The sequence below is a fragment of the Dunckerocampus dactyliophorus genome, chromosome 18 (genome assembly GCF_027744805.1).
Source record: "Dunckerocampus dactyliophorus isolate RoL2022-P2 chromosome 18, RoL_Ddac_1.1, whole genome shotgun sequence".
Lineage (NCBI taxonomy): Eukaryota > Metazoa > Chordata > Actinopteri > Syngnathiformes > Syngnathidae > Dunckerocampus > Dunckerocampus dactyliophorus.
In genome coordinates, this window is record NC_072836.1 from 11,970,127 (window position 1) to 11,986,585 (window position 16,459).

Consider the following 16,459-nt stretch of genomic DNA (forward strand, 5'->3'; position numbering starts at 1 on the left):
GGGTGTTGCTGTAGGTCTTGCTGTAAAAATACAGTAAAAATTGACATATTTCAGGTATAGTTGCTAATGGTGATTAACTCATTCAATCCCAGCCATTTTTCAAAAGACATCCCCTCCAGTACCGACCATTTTAGACGATTTTGACTTTTTCGAGGCACACAGAATATCGTGTTCTATGGCTATGTAAACATGGAACCAACCAAAAGAAAAATTAGACTCTTGTCTTTCATCAGAAAAAAAGTTTCTACATTTTTACGTTTTTTGGTAATCAACAGTAGGTAAGTTTCAGGAAAGTTTTTGGAAAATATCAGTTCTCAACAAAAAAGGCAGAAAAACAGCTTTCTGTGAAAAGCTAAAAGACAGATATGAATTTCTCACAGGGCTATTTTCAAACAGTATATAAATATCAAACCATTGAACTTGAACATAAATGTTTTGAAGTGTCTTGACGTAGGAGTACAAATGATTTTTATTTTTGAAAACCTCATGAAAAAACAATTACACATATCCTGTAGTTTATGTGTTGGAGAGTGACTTATGATGCAGAATACAGTAGACAAACTTAACCATGTTATTGAGTTCCTACTAACCTCCATCCGTCCATCAATCTTCTACCGCTTATCCGAGATCGGGTCGCGGGGGCAGCAGCCTAAGCAGGGAGGCCCAGATTTTCCTCTCCCCAGCCACTTCGTCCAGCTCGATCCCGAGGCGTTCCCAGGCCAGTTGGGAGACATAGTCTCTCCAACGTGTCCTGGGTCTTCCCCGAGGCCTTCTACCAGCCGGACTTGCCCTGAACACCTCCCCAGGGAGGCGTCCGAGAGGCATCATGACCAGATCCCCAAGCTACCTCATCTGGCTCCTCCATGCAGAGGGGTAGCGGTTCTACTCCGAGTCTCTCCTGGATGACAGTGCTTGTCACCTTATCTCTAAGGGAGAGCCCAGCCACCCTACGGATACCCGCGATCTTGTCCTTTCGGTCACTACCCAAAGCTCTCTCCTCCATCACTGCAGACGCCGCACCAATTCGCTTGTCAATCTCGCGTTCCATTCTTCCCTCAGCCGTGAACAATACCGCAAGGTACCTAACCTCCTCCACTTGGGGCAGGATCTCATCCTAGGATCTCTTTCACAAGGGTGACCTGGCTAAGAGGTCAGCAGCACACGTCACACATGGTAAATGTACAAATCTAAGTGGTGACGATACACAATGTATATGAATACACATACTTTGTAAAGTGCAGGTATTTTGTGCGAAATACATAAAAGCTATTTTAAAACAAAGGCACTGTTCTGTAGTCTCACGCTCTTTGTCCAACAGCAAGGACCGAAAGGCTCCAAAAGGGATAAGTTCTGAGAGCTTCAGTTCAGCCTATAAAAAATTCCACGCTGTGGGGGGTGCAAAGCTGAACGCTGTCTTCCCCAGTTCAGTTCTGACACGAGGAACAGAGAGATGGAGGATGTCACAAGACCGCAAGGCATAGAGACTTTCAGTTCTCTGAAGTAAAGTACTTAAATATGTTGGGACTAAGCCAAGCAGAGCCTTATAAATCAGGATCAGCCAATGCGTTTACCTGTGCGCACTCAAAGAGGGCAGTCCTGATTTCACATATACTGTAAGTCACAATGATGTGTAAGGCGGCCATCACCAGTGAAAAACTCAAGGCACTGTGATAAACAGTGTTTAAAGCAGGGGTCACCAACGTTTTTTTCTTGCGAGAGCTACTTTTAGAAAATAAAAATGGCCACGAGCTACTCATTTTTGTAGAAATTATTTTCATACCTTTTTTCAACCCAAACAAATCAAATATGCTTGTTTTACCAAAACAGTCACAAAATGCTGGTATCCACAACTCACATTTTATGGTTCAGAATACTTTTCTTTCTAGTGTTCTCACATTATTAACTGAAAACCTGAATGAAAAGCAGGTCTGTGGGCGCCTCATGTGGTCGTGGGTGGCTACCTGGTGCCCGCGGGCACTGTGTTGGTGACCACTGGTTTAAAGAATGGAGACTCTTGAGAGGAGCACCTATCTACACACACCCAGTATTCAGTCTTGATTATCACAATGATGTCAGGTTTGTTGTTTTTTGTTTTGTTTAAAAAAAAAAGGTTTTGTTTTTTATTCATATTTATTTTAAATATTTATTTATTTATTATTATTATTATTATTATATTTTGGGGGGGGGTCTTACCGTTATCTATTATGTATTATTCTGACTATCACAGAAAACATGACATGGAATGCAGGAAGTGAACAACATGTACTGTACTAGATGTAGAATAGATGGGGGTTAGGATTAAATAAGCTTTGCTTCTTCCTACTCCTTTTGGACATGTGGAACTGTGAAAAAATTATTCATGAGATGTATTCCATTGTAACCTTCATGTTCAAATAAACTAAAGCAAACCCATATAGCACATCTTCGTAATCAATCAGAGGGAGAAATGTAACTGAAACAAGCAGTTTCCTGGCTCTGAGCAAGTTCTAAACAAGTTCTATTTCTATAATACAACCCGAGTTTGGAAACTAACTTTGCTATGTGTGCTTTAAAGGAAAGCTCATGGTCAAGAAGGAACCCCAGGTATTTGTAATTAGGGACCAGCTCTATTGGGTTGCCCTGTTGCATTACAACAGTTGGTATATTTACTGATAACACACTAGAATTTGAAAAGACCAGGAGCCTGTTTTTTTTTGTATTTAAGACCAATTTCAGGGTCCTCTGACGAGACAGAACAACATTAAAAGCAGCTTGTAAAAACTCAAAAGTCTGAGTTAGTGAGGGTGAACAGCAATAAATAATGGCATCATCGGCGTAAAAATGATAAAATGCGTTTGATGCATTAGTACACAAACTGTTGCTATATAATGAAAATAAATGGGTTCCAGAACTGATCCAGCCACCTGCACACACTGAGTTCTGTTAGTTAAGTAGTCAGAGAACCAGTCAGTGGCAGAATTTGAAATACCACTGCTGCGTAAAATTTCAACCAAGACTCTGTGGTCTACAGTGTCAAAGGCTTTGGATAAATCATTAAAAAGAGCTACACAATGTTTCTTACTATCCAGATTGAAACAATGATAAAATATTATTTGACTCTAAAAAAATCTGTTAATTGATCACTGATGATCCTTTCAAATACTTTCGCTAATATACATAATTTAGAAATTGGTCTGTAATTATTTACATTAGAAGGATCGCCTCCTTTTAAGCGGGGAAGAACGAATGCAGACTTCCAAACTTTGGGTATTTTATTGCTGATAAAGCTAAGGTTAAAAATATGCGCTAGGGGCTCAGCAATAAAATCAGCAGCCAAATTTAAAAAGAAAGGATCAACATTATCAGGTCCAGTAGCTTTTTTTGTGTCCAGTCTCCTCAGAGCACTCCGAACCTTAGAGGCAGTCACAGCAGTAAACTCAAAAAGACAGGTCGTACCACCACTTGCTGATGTTGGGACCAAGGAAGAGTTTACACAGGCTGGATCAGCTTTCGACAGCTCGGGATGTAAAGACTCAAACAAGGAGCCAGCAGAAATGAAATTATCTTTGAAACAATTTAAAATGGCTGTCTTATCGGACAGCCCTGAATCAGAAATCGAAGAAGTTGGCAGGTCACTAGTCATTTCATGATTAGTTGATTTTGTGACCTGACAATTTTTTTTTTGGATCGTTTAGATTTTTTGTTGATTCAGTCAAGTAGAAGTCAGATTTAGCTTTTTTGATTAGAGAAGTATATTTGTTTCGAAGTTGACAAAAGCCCCGCCCACTCATTTATCCATGACACAGTCACCATGCCCCTGGTCATCCACAGCTGGTGCCCCCCCACCACCCTCGCGGTGACATTCAGGCCCGGTCCGCCACTCCAAAACTACTGCTGGAGTAGTAGAGGAAGAAGGGTCCACTGGAGCTGGAACCAGCTTTAGGCGATTTGCATACCAACGGGACCCATCCGCCAGTTGAAAGGTCCCAGTCGTCGATCCACCCGGCGTGGCTCCGACCAGTAGGTTCCCAGTTTATTCTGGCAGTTAGGGTATTTTACCCGCAACCAGTCCCCTGCCGACAAGAACGGAGGCCGACCTCTATGCAAAGCATCAAAACAGCCCTTCATCTTGATTTGTGAGCCCCAGACCTGGGCTCGGGCCGCCTGTGGTGCGGGTCCCATTTGTGCAGGAGCTGGCCCAGCCCTCAAACAGTCAAGCGGTTGCCTCAGTTCCCGGCCAATCATGAGCAACTCCGGAGACTCTCCTGAAGTGGTGTGCTTGGGTGCTCGGATGGTCAAAAGGGTTTGGTTTAGAGCTCTGCTGAATGTCTGCCCCCCCCTCCAGGAAGGCCCTAATTCCACTCCATAAGGCAGGCAGAGGGCTTCCCTCTCACCCACTGAGTACTTCTGCTCTGCTGGAGTGAGGGCTCTTGAGGCGAAGGCCCATTGAAGGTCTGGGAAAGGACCACACCCAAAGCCACCCCAGAAGCATCGCAGGTTCCAGGGTTGGCACGGTCATACTGAAGTGTGACAAAGTAGGTGGGCATGTGAGCTGCTGCTTAATGATGCGCACCGCCTCACTGCATGCTGGGGTCCACTCCCACACAGCCTCCTTCCTAAGCAAACGCCGCAGAGGTGCCGTCATGGCGGAGAACTGTGGCAGGAACCGCAGGTAGTAGGTGGCCATCCCCAGCAAAGACGACACATGGGACGCAGACTGCGGGTTCGGCAGTGTCAGGAAGGCTTCAGCGTCGTAAACGATCGGACTGATGTCCGATGCCCAGGAACTCCACCTCCTCTGCCCCATGCATTTCTCGGCATTAAGCGTGACCTGGTGCTGTCTGTAACGCTGGAACACCTGCTCCAGACGAACATCATGCAGCGTGATAGAGGGCGCATGCACGACTATGTTCTCTAGGTAGATGGAGACCCCTTGGATGCCCGCCAGAACAAGGGACATTATCTTCTGAAAGCATTGGGGCCGAAGACAGACCAAAAGCCATGCGTGTATATCTGAAAACTCCCACGTGCGTGACAAAAGCAGTGAGGTTCAATGTTCTCTGGTGCCATCGGGATCTGCAAGTAGCCATTCCGTAAGTCCATCTTACTGAAGACTGCAGAGCCATGAAAGTGACTCGCCAATTCCTCTGCTGTGGCCACGGGGTACTTGTCAGGAATGATTGCTTTATTTACGTCAGTCAGATCCACACAGGCCATTTTTTTGCAATGACCAGGTTGGACACCCACGGGGAGGCGTCAACTAGCTCAATGACGCCCACTTCCTCCAGACGGTGGAGTTCTGTCTCAACTGCATCGCGAAGCGCCAGGGGAATGCACCGTAGTGGCTGGATAACAGGGCGGACCGTCAGGCTAGCTGTCAGCCGGTGCACGAAACCCGACATGCACCTCAGTCCCTGGAAGAGTTGTGGGTAACGGTCAGACCATGAGGTGTCCATTGGGGGGACCCGCTGGCCACATGCGTCAGTCATGGCAAAACCTAGGGCATGGAACAGCGGCAGCCCCATGATGTTTGTATACTTTCTACTGTGTTGACAAGGACAGCAGTGTCAGCGCCAGCAGGGGAAGAGCGGCACAGTTGTGCGAAGTGGTTCATTTTATTTCAATTCCGGCAATGCTTTCCTCAGACAGGGCACATCTGATGTCCCGTAGCATGGTCAGATGAGCTACAATTTGTGCAGCACAGTGTCCTTCTCCCTTGCTTGTCCACCCTCTCTGGACGTCCAAACTTGCATCCACCTCGCCAGAAGCTGGCAATATCGTCACGGGCCCGTGCACCACCCAGTTGAATATGCGCGCCTCCGTCTTATCTATGTTGAGAGCATCCATGGTCGTCAATGAATCAGGCTTCAATAACAGTCTCTCTCTGGCTGCAGGACGTTTTTTCAATAATTTGGTCGACAATCAGACCATCCTTCAGCTGCCCGAAATCACAGCACCTCGGCAGCTTGCGCAGCGCTGAGACAAAGTGTGCCAACGGCTCACACGCGCCTTGGGCGCGCTGCCTAAACTCAAAACGCCGCATTCGGCAACTCTTCCCCGTGCAAAAATGTGCCTGCAGCGCCGCTGTGATGGCATCATACCCGTCACCTGACACTGTGAGCATGGCGAGAATCCGCTGGCACTCCTGACCAAGACAATGACGCAGCAGCGCACACTTCCTAGCATCCGACAAGTCCGAGTGTCCCGAAGCGATCAAAAAGTCATCAAACGACTGCAGCCACTGGTCCCACGACACTGCAGGCTCGCCTGGGGTGGGCAGAAACACCAGTGGCAGCAGCAAAGCCAAAGAAGACATCCTCGTTCGCCAAATGTTATGTCTGCGCACAAGACAATAACCACAACGTGAAGAATGCTTAACGCCTTTTACTTCACTCCCGCACTTTACGATAATCGTTACACTTGACGGGCCAAACCTTAAAGGAACAGTAACCCATAACAGCCCACACACCCATGTATGAACATAACAGGTATGTTAGTCCCGGTTCCCATCGATGCCCTATGCCCAACCCTAGCAAGTTATCACTGCAATCTACTGCATTTCATAAATGATTAGACAAAGATAGCAACCATCCATCCATTTTCTATACCGCTTCTCCTCTTTTAGGGTCGCGGGGGCATGCTGGAGCCTATCCCAGCTGACTTTGGGCGAGAGACACCCTGGACTGGTTGCCAACCAATCGCAGGACACATATAGACAAACAACCATTCCCACTCACATTCATACCTATGGACAATTTAGAGTCACCAATTAACCTAACATGCATGTTTTTGAATGTGGGAGGAAACCGGAGTACCGGCAAGAACATGCAAACTCCACACACTCCACACTCCACCCGATCTCCAGGCTGTTACTGTGTTGGCCAAGGTGCTAACCACTAGACCACTGTGCGGCCTAAGATAGCAACCAGTATTAGCAATCTTAATAAATATAGTAATATTAGATAGCAACCACATTAGCCTCTTAATTGTAAATTGAATTTTAAAATCTACGACACAGCACTCCAGGACCATTCAAAAGGTCCAATCCCAGTGTGGAAAAGTAAAAAATGCCACCTGGACTTTCTTACAAAAGAAGAACATCGACAGGAGTAGAGCGAGGCCAAAGCAGGGTTTTTAAACCTTGAAATAATGGTTGATATACATATATGTAAATTAATCTATTTCATATGTATATTTGATACATTTCCTATATTTATAAATGCTGTTACAGTGCTGGTTGTAAGCTTTTTTTTTAAAAATAGAATTGTTTGTTGTTTGGCAATAAATGTCAGTTTGTAAACGTGTACCTTTTCATTTAAAAAAAATTGTTCTGAGGGAGGCTATATAACTATAATCGAAATAATGTAGAAATGTGTGCACCTTACTTATGGTAGGAAACATTTAATATGAACAATTTAGTTATCTCATCTGACTATGTCACAGCCAGCAAGCGGTGAAGGGTGACGATGTAATGAGAATCAAGCGGCGTGCCATTTCTTCGTGGCCTTCAGTTTTAAGGGGTAGAATCGATGGGAAATCTATGCTGATTGCAACAAATATAACAGTCTGAAGGGCGCGGCTCGCTCGAGCACATATATTTCTTTTGTGACGCACGCACGGCTTTTGTGACGCTACTAAGTGACGTAAGTACGCACGCCCCCGCCAGGGCGTTCAGTCGCTTCCGGGAGACGCGTTGGCAATTTCCTAAACACAAGAAGAGCGAAAGTCAGCAGCTAGCGAGGCCGAGGGACTAATGTGTGGGGATTTGTTTTTGGATAATCGCGACGGGGAAGCAAGCTAACCATTTGACAGCCATTGATCATGAACAGGTATTAAAATTTAGTGTGATATGAATCGGTTTTGAATGTCTTTAGTCAGTTAATTCGACCTCTGTGGTGAATGTCTCAAACCTTCTGTCTCGTGTGGCTTCGCTGGCTAGTTTTAACAAAAATGTAAATTTCAAAACTAAACATTCCAAATAAACACACTGTATTTTTCCCCTAAAGCGCCGACATAAGCCTTTGAAATGTGCTACCTCAGTAACGCCCGAAAGTGTTTGAGCTAAATTTGGACGTCATGTGATGGTCGCCCAATACTTTTGTTGAGATGAATATAAAAGGTAGTTTTCCTATTACGGTATTCTTATTTAGATGAGTACACCCACGGCGTCGTCACTGACAGCTCATTTGTTCTTCAGGTTTTGTTTTGTTTTTTCTATCAGCAGACCCTTTATAAATTCATGTCTACTATAGTTACTATACTACACTATAGTTTAGTTGGACATACTAATATTCCTACCTAGACGTGTTAACGTGAATTTGTAGATTTCCTCCAGGGTGTACCCTGCCTCTCACTCAGTCAGCTGGGATAGGCTCCAGCTTACCCCCGCGTCCCTCGTGAGGACAAGTGACATAGAAAAATGATGGATAGAATACCAAAATAGTTGCCATTATTCGGACAGTCATCGATACATCGATTAATTGTTGCAGCTCCAGCTGATGTCACTGAAGGATGTGGTCATCTTCTTGCCACTCTTTATATGTAATTAGGATTATTCGCATATGTTCTCCTTTCAGTATGTTAGCTTAAATAGTCTCGTTTTCTATGAGTGGTGCCTCTCTACATCTTTGATCACCATAGCAACAGAACCCTCCTTTTATTTTTCCCCATAGGCGCTAATGTTGAAAGCAGACTTGGAGGTTTAGGCAGTTTTTTTTATTCTCCTCCCAAACCATCCTACTCTGTTTTGGTTTGTATTTTCCCTAGTGATTTCATGGGTAGCACACAGACACGTGAGTGTGGTTGAGAGGGAATGTACATGATGCAATTTCTGAGGAATGTTCAGCAGGAAAGGCTTCTGCAGCCATGGAAGTTCTAGGAATGAAATAGCTGACAAAAGGTCTGTCCATTTTTACAGGCCACTGAGAACATATCAGTTATAGAGGTTGTGGATGCATTCAGAGATTCACTAACTACGTGTGATGTGACTTTGCTCTTTTTTTCCACATCGCTTTGAAACTCATTCTGCCTTTGCATTTCTTGCATGGAAGCTAATGACTGGTCTCCAAAACCTTCAGGTGGTCCTAACATGGATACAGAGATGATTCCCAAATTTTCCTCAAAAGATGAAGAAGTGGATTACTGGAAGTCCCAAGCCCTTAAATATAAGAAAAGGTAGGATTTATGCCTCATAAATGTACTGCCACACAGTTTTTGGTAAAGTGGTTTACATAACAGTGTAGTAGTTGACTCAGTGTTTGGACTTTGAAACAATGCAGATTCCCTCCACTAATATACACAGTGGAAAGGAAATATATTAAATCACTTGACGACAGCAAGTTTGCTCCAGACAAGCTAGACATTGAGTTGCTGATTATGTGGTTTCGACTGAATGTTTTTGAAATATTTGCGGTTATCCCCCATCTTAAAGTTTCAACCCATTTTGAGGAAAATGATAATCAGACAAGGGTTGTGAAATCTGTGGCTGCGAAACTGTGTGAAGCAAATGGCTATGTCTTTTACTTCTTAAAGGGAAAAGGCAAAAAAAAAAATCTATTTACAACCTCAAAGTAGGAAAAAGTGACTCATGTGGCCATGGTTTAAAAAAAAAAAAAAAGTGCTATGGGGTGTGTGTTTATATTGTCAACAACACATTTAGCAGTGTAATACACATTTTTACATATCTGCCACCAGGACTTTAATCTGGAGCATTAAAATGATTCAAAGCCTGATGATTTAGTATTGACTTTTTCACCCCACATGGTGGTTGTTGTTTCATGCAGCCCAAAATGCAATGATAGCCATCCATCCATCCATCTTCTGCCGCTTATCCGGGTCGAGTCATGGGGGCAGCAGCCTAACCAGGGACGCCTAGACTTCCCTCTCCCTGGCCGCTTTGTCCAGCTCCTCCCGGCAGATCACGAGGTGTTCCCAGGCCAGTTGAGAGGCATAGTCTCTCCAACGTGTCCGGGGTCTTCTACCAATAGGACGTGCCCTGAACACCTCCTCAGGGAGGCGTCCGGTAGGCATCCTGACCAGATGCCGAAGCCACATCAATTGGCTCCTCTCAATGCGAAGGAGAAGCAGTTCTACTCCGAGTTTCACCTGGATGACAGTGAATCCTTAAGGGAGAGCCCAGCCACCCTACGGAGAAAGCTCATTTCAGCTGCTTGTACCTGCAATCTTGTCCTTTCCTTGTCCTGTCCTTTCGGTCACTACCCACAGCTCATAACCATAGGTGAGTGTAGGAACATAGATCGACAAGTAAATTGAGAGCTTTGCCTTTCGGCTCAGCTCTCTCTTCACCACAAAGGACCGATAAAGGACCGAGTCCACATCACTGCAGATGCCGCACCAATCTGCCTATCGATCTCGCGTTCCATCGTTCCCTCACTCGTGAACAAGGCCCCAAGGTAAGGCTGGGAGATGGACCAAAACTCATATCCCAATATATTTAGGTTGAATGTAGATATACGATATATATCCCAATATTTTTCCACAAAGTGAATTTAGACAAAAGTTGTTTTAAATCTTATAGAAAAATAGCTGCTGAAATAAGATAGTATTGTGTTTTTAAAATAAATATACACTGCTAAAAAAATAAAGGGAACACTAAAATAACACATCCTCGATCTGAATGAATGAAATAACTATTGTTCTTTACATAGTTGAATGTGCTGACAGCAAAATCACACAAAAATTATCAATGGAAATCAAATGTACCATGATTTTTTTATTTTATTGTATGTCGTTATTGTTTTTTATTGTTTTATCTTATTATCCATGTACAGTATTGTCTTTGTCACACTTGTTTTTGTCTTTGCCTTATTCTTTGACCTGCCGAGGACTACAGATGTAAAGTAGCCTTTGGGCTAATTGTGGCATTATTTACACGAAATGTTCATGAATATGCACCGTCCCTATTTAACTAACTAACTAACTAACTAACTAACTAAATAAATAAAAATGGTCAGGAAGGGGGTAAACACTTTCTCACACCACTGTATATATGTATCTATATAGCATATATATCCATTCATACAATATATATATATATATATATATATATATATATATATATATATATATATATATATATATATACACACACACACACACACACTATCAGTTACATGTAGCGGAAACCTTGAAGCCCCAGCACAATATCCATCCATCCATCCATCCATCCATTTTCTTTGCCACTTGTCCTCCACAGCAAAATATAAGTGAGCAATTAAAGATATGAATAAAAATTTCTCTAAACGACAGACAGAAGCCAGTTTCACACAAAAGATCTACAATCAGGTTAATTGATGGCAGCAGTGCAGAAGTCATTTGGTGAAAATTTCTGTCGTTTTTTCATATCTCAATTCATGTTGCAGGGTTAAGAAAAAATGTAACATCAGGTTTTTCTCATATCGTGCTGCTCTAGTGTGCTTGGATTCAAGCCACACACACGACTTTACATTCGCAAACGTAACTTCAGCTGTCAGCACAGTGTACAAGCATCCTGTTTCTTTGCCATATTCTTTTTCGCTTCCCCACCATCTCTGACCTCCCTCGACACACACTGAGGACAGCCCAGTTTGCCTCAGCTACTACTTCAGCTGTTTCTTTACGCTTATAATTTTCTAGTCCACATGTAGTGCTTGATGTGGATTTTATTTGTGGTCAGTGCAGATGAAGCTGCTAGAACACACTGTGCCCAGTGCCTCTCATGAGACAAAAGATATTGTTCCAGAGCTGTTGTCATGCGGACATTCAGCTACGAGGGTTGCAAAGAATTGACGACGGCCATTTGTGTAACCCCTGTGTGTGTTTGTGCCATCCAGCTGCCATGACGCCCAGGAGGAGCTTCAGGAGTTCCAGGAGGGGAGTCGAGAGCTAGAGGCCGAGTTGGAGGCACAACTTGGCCAGGCTGAACATCGGTTGCGAGACCTGCAGACTGAGAATGAGAGGCTGAAGAATGAGGTGGACAACCTCAAGGTAACTGCTGACTCGCATGAATGTAGTTATTTTGTTTTTTCTGGATTACAGCATCAATAAAGTTACTTGTGGTTACTTAAAGGGTCATCTAAGTCTCTAGAGATGATTGTTTTTTGTAAAACTTAAAAACAAAGACTAGAAAATTAGAATACCCTATATCTAGCCTTGATGCTACAATTTACAGGGTTTTTATGCAAGTATGAAAGTTTATGGAATTTTATTTTTATAAATTTCCATGTCTGGAAAAGTATGGGAAAATATTCACATTTCTAATATGTTTGCCACTGTTCTGTTTTCTAAAAGATAGAATTATAAATAACTTTTGGGACACATCAGTAGTGTACCTTTTGAATCAGTGGGTGTTCAACACTATGCAGTGAGGGAGAGGGGGTGGGGGTTCAAACGTCATTGAGGTCGTCAAGTAGGCGCCCTCCTTCATTGGTTTTTTTGATGATAGGCCCACTGTTAGGCCCACGACACCTCGGCAACACCTGGCATCCCAGGTGTGCCCGTCTTCTCTCACAGAACCTCTGCATCCTACTTCAGCTGGATAGACCTTGACCTTCCATCCTCGTTGTGCATCTGCTGCCATGTCTGTGTAGCGTAGTTTCTTTCGTTCCAAAGCCTCTTCGGTGGAATCCTCCCATGAGACCGTGAGCTCTATAATGTTGACCGCCTTTAGTGAAGGGTACCATAGCACCATGTCTGCCCTGAGGGTGGTGGTTGCAATCTCTGGGGTAAACATTAGTTGCTTGCCAATAGCTCTTAGGGGCAAGGAATTGATGGTGTTCCTTTTGCTCTCAAGGGCTGCTGCCAGACTCTTGAGGACCTGATTGTGCCTCCGGGTGTAGCGGCCTTGTGTCATGATGTGTTTGAGCGTCGCTGGGTTTGGGCAGAGTGCGCAGGTTGGAGGACTCACCATAGCACTGGTGAAGGTTTTTTGGGGATGGGAGCACATCATACGTAGTTCTTATGATGAAGCTGATGTTACTTGCTTTCATTTCCCAGAGCTGCCTCCAGGTGAGCTTTCTCCTCTCCACGCCTTCCCACCTCATCAATTGTCTCTTTCTTGGCAAGACAGCCTTTGCGCTTCTTTCAGCCTCCTCCTGACGGTGCACCTCCTCTACCACAATTTTCCTCCTTTATGAAGCTGAACCTTTGCTCCAAGTTGGTTTATTCACTGCAATGGCAAATCCTCCTCTTCCCAGCTGGACCTGTCCCACAATGTCGTTGTGCTTCAGGGCTGACGTAGCGTGCTGTACTGCTTTGGATGGTGTCAATTTTCGTCCTGTCAAGAAGGGGCGGTGCTGCATTGCTGATGATCCGGTCTCTGGAGTCCTTCAATGTCATCTGTAGTCTCACTTTCGAGCACTTGTACTCTTCAGTGAGGCTCGTGATTGGCAATTCAAGGACTCTTTGCCGTAGATGTTGATGTTGGTCAGACGGCGTGGAACCCCAAGCCACTTCTTCACGTACAAAGTTATGGTTTGCTCCATCTTCTCCACAGTTGTTATTGGGACCTCGTAGATCGTGAGTGGCCACATTACCCGAAGGAGAAGTCCAAATTGCAGTCACCAGAGTTTGAGCTTCCCTGGCAGCAGTGTCTTGTTGATGGTGTCCAGACTGTTGATGGTGTCCTACTCATTGTACCATCTGCCCAGGCTTTTGACGGGTTGCTCTGACACCAACGGTATTGGGCTGTCAATTCAGTTAAATTCAATTTACTTAAATAGCGCTAAATCACAACTGCAGTTATCGCATGGCACTTTACACATGAAGGTCATTCATAAATGAAAATGGAGAACCAACTGAATCCCCACATTATTAAGCACTTTGGCGATGGAGGCAAGGAAAAAAAAATTCTTCTGAGGAAGAAACCTTGAACAGAACGCAGGCTATGTTGGGTGGCCGTCTGTCTCGACCGTTGGGTGAAGATATAAAAATCGAGTAGAGGGATAAATGGTAGATCAAGCCAGAAGTCTTAGTCTTAATGCAAGAAACATAGAGGTGTCTCTAATAAATATCAGCGTGTCAGGGGTCAGTTTTAACTCTATGCTTTAGCAAAGACGTAGGTTTTGAGTTGACTTTTAAATAGAGAGAGGGATTGAGTGGGGGAGATGGTTCCACAGCAGAGGAGCCTGCAAACTAAATGCTCTGCCTCCCATTCTACTTCTAAAAATTGTAGGAGTGGCAAGTAAATGTAAATTATGGGAGCGAAGTGCTCTCCTGGTTTGATAGGGTTCTAGGAGCTCTTTAAGATATACTGGTGCCTGGCCATGTAATCCTTTATATGCAAGAAGGAGACTTTTAAACTCTATTCTAAATTTGCAGATAGCCAGTGCAATCAGGCTAATACGGATGAGATATGATCTCTTCTTCTGGTTCCAGTTCAGATTCGTGCAGCAGTATTTTGGACTAACTGAAGGGTCTTTTAAAGATTTCTTATGGCAACCTATTAACAGAGTTACCGTATTTTTGCGACCATAAGGCGCACCGTATTAAAACGTGCAGTCTCAGTTACGGGTACTATTTCTGTATTTAACACATACATAAGGCGGCGCACCGTATTATAGGGCGCAGGCATGGTAAAACATACGCTAGAAACTAGTTTAAAACATACGGTAGCATGCATGCACTCTAAAACATACGCGAGCATGCATGCTTGCATGTTTTTAAAAAGGCAGCGGGAGCAAAACTGAGTTCGGTTGTACTTTATTGACGTATTTAACAATGCAAACGGTGAGTTCGTTTGTACTTTATTGAAGTATTTAACAATGTACTCACATTATTTTTGTATCAATTCTCATCCACAAATCCATCAAAGTCCTCTTCTGTATCCGAAATGAACAGCTGGGCAAGTTCTCCATTGTCAGAGTCAGTCTCGTTGCCGTGCGGCTCCTCAGAAATGATGCCTGCTTTTGCGAAAGCTCGAACAACAGTGCAAGCAGACATGGTAGCCCAAGCATCCACAATCCATTCACAAATTGTGGCGTAACTCTACCGGCGCTGCCTCACAGTCTTAGTAATGCTGTTTTTGCCATTTGTCATCCATCGCTCCCATGCCGCTCGCAACTTCACTTTGAACGCCCTGTTTACACTGATGTCCAGCGGTTGGAGTTCTTTCGTCAAGCCTCCCGGAATGATAGCATGCTCAGAGTTCATTTGCTGCACTTGGTTTTTCACTTGCTGCACTTGGCTTTTCACAGCGACTGTGAGATGGGCGCGCATGGAGTCACAGATCAACAGGGACGGTGACGCGTGGGCTTTTACTTCAGGGATTGGATGAGAGAGAGGAGGAACTTGACGAGTACATTGGAGATTTTGGCCCAGTGCGCCTTGGGGCAGGTGTGAATTGTGGAATGGAGACTTTAGTATCCTGGTTGTGGGCATATGTGGAGGATCTCTTAAGGATGTAGTTGCTGGAGGCGGCAATGATGGGGGCCTTCCATGGGTGGAGGGAGTGGGTGAGTGGTGGGGGGAATCACGTAAGTTGAATATGTTGTATCTGTTTGTGAGCTGGATGCTTTGGTTCTCGCTGCCACGGGGGGTGACCGAGGACCAGCAAGTGGACTCATGGAGTTGATGTGATGAGAGATTTAGGCTTGGCACCTTGTTGAGCCCAGATGACGTCCAGGTGAACGTTCAAGGAAGCGCTAGCCTCTTTGGGAGCCACCATCTCCGGTGTAGAGGGAGTTGTAGCGGCCAGGGTGCGAGAGGTCGGTTTGGAGCTGGACGTTGGCTTTCTTGTGCTGAAGATGATAGTGTCCATTTGGACTTCGGCTTCACGGATCTCGTGGAGTGCAGATATTCTCTGTTCCAGCTCGATGATCTTAGCGGCGAGATGGGAGAAGTTCGGAGAGGTGGGTGGAGCCATGGAGGAGTTTAGGGTACGTGGGGGTTCCGAAAAGGAGCCTGCTGCGCTGAAGGAGTTTTTATGATAAAGGTATGGAAGATAATGGAACGGGACTTACGGACGCCGATGTGGACCTATCCCTTGTGGTCTTGTTGATTCGTAGTTTTCTGCAGGCTTTGAGGAGTAGCTGTCAGCTAGCTTAAGCTATGCTAGCTATAGTATGCTAGCTGACAGTGTAGGTTGTCAAAGTTTCAAAAATATAGATTAGATGTTCCACTGGCAGCCTAGGCTTTGTTTTGCTCGCTGGATTGTAGTTCATTTGCGGTATCGAAATAGCAGTTTAAACAAAATAAAAATGGCTTTTCCGCTGAACAATTCTGACAGCTCTTCTTGAGGTGCTCGCACCAATGCAGAATCTCACATTCTTAAGCTCTCCCTTGACTATTGAGATGCTTCATGACTTATTTGGCTTGATTTTCTGATGTTTTCCTACAGCTTTCCAAGTAGCCGCCTGGTGCAGGCTGCAGTAGTGGTCAGCGTGGTCATGTCATCCATGAATGGTCGGATAGGTGGGAGGCGGGTTCCGTTCTTAGTTCCCTCACCTCCCACCACCCATCTAGAGGCCCTGATGATGACTTCCAT

General features: G+C 44.6%; 1 protein-coding gene across 7 annotated transcripts in view; it reads left to right on the forward strand.

Moving 5' to 3' along the window:
* ndel1b (nudE neurodevelopment protein 1-like 1b) overlaps nt 1–16,459 on the forward strand; it is a 33,372-nt gene that overhangs the window by 8,697 nt on the left and 8,216 nt on the right. For 3 of the 7 annotated variants that reach the window (XM_054759600.1, XM_054759604.1, XM_054759605.1), the window contains exons 1-2: nt 9,030–9,153; nt 11,811–11,964. In XM_054759600.1, the coding sequence (XP_054615575.1) occupies nt 9,068–9,153; nt 11,811–11,964 (240 nt within the window). In that variant the 5' untranslated portion in view covers nt 9,030–9,067. Of the gene's footprint in view, nt 1–6,668; nt 7,809–9,029; nt 9,154–11,810; nt 11,965–16,459 lie in introns of those variants that run through there. The other 4 variants (XM_054759603.1, XM_054759602.1, XM_054759601.1 and 1 more) reach the window with 4 other exon arrangements.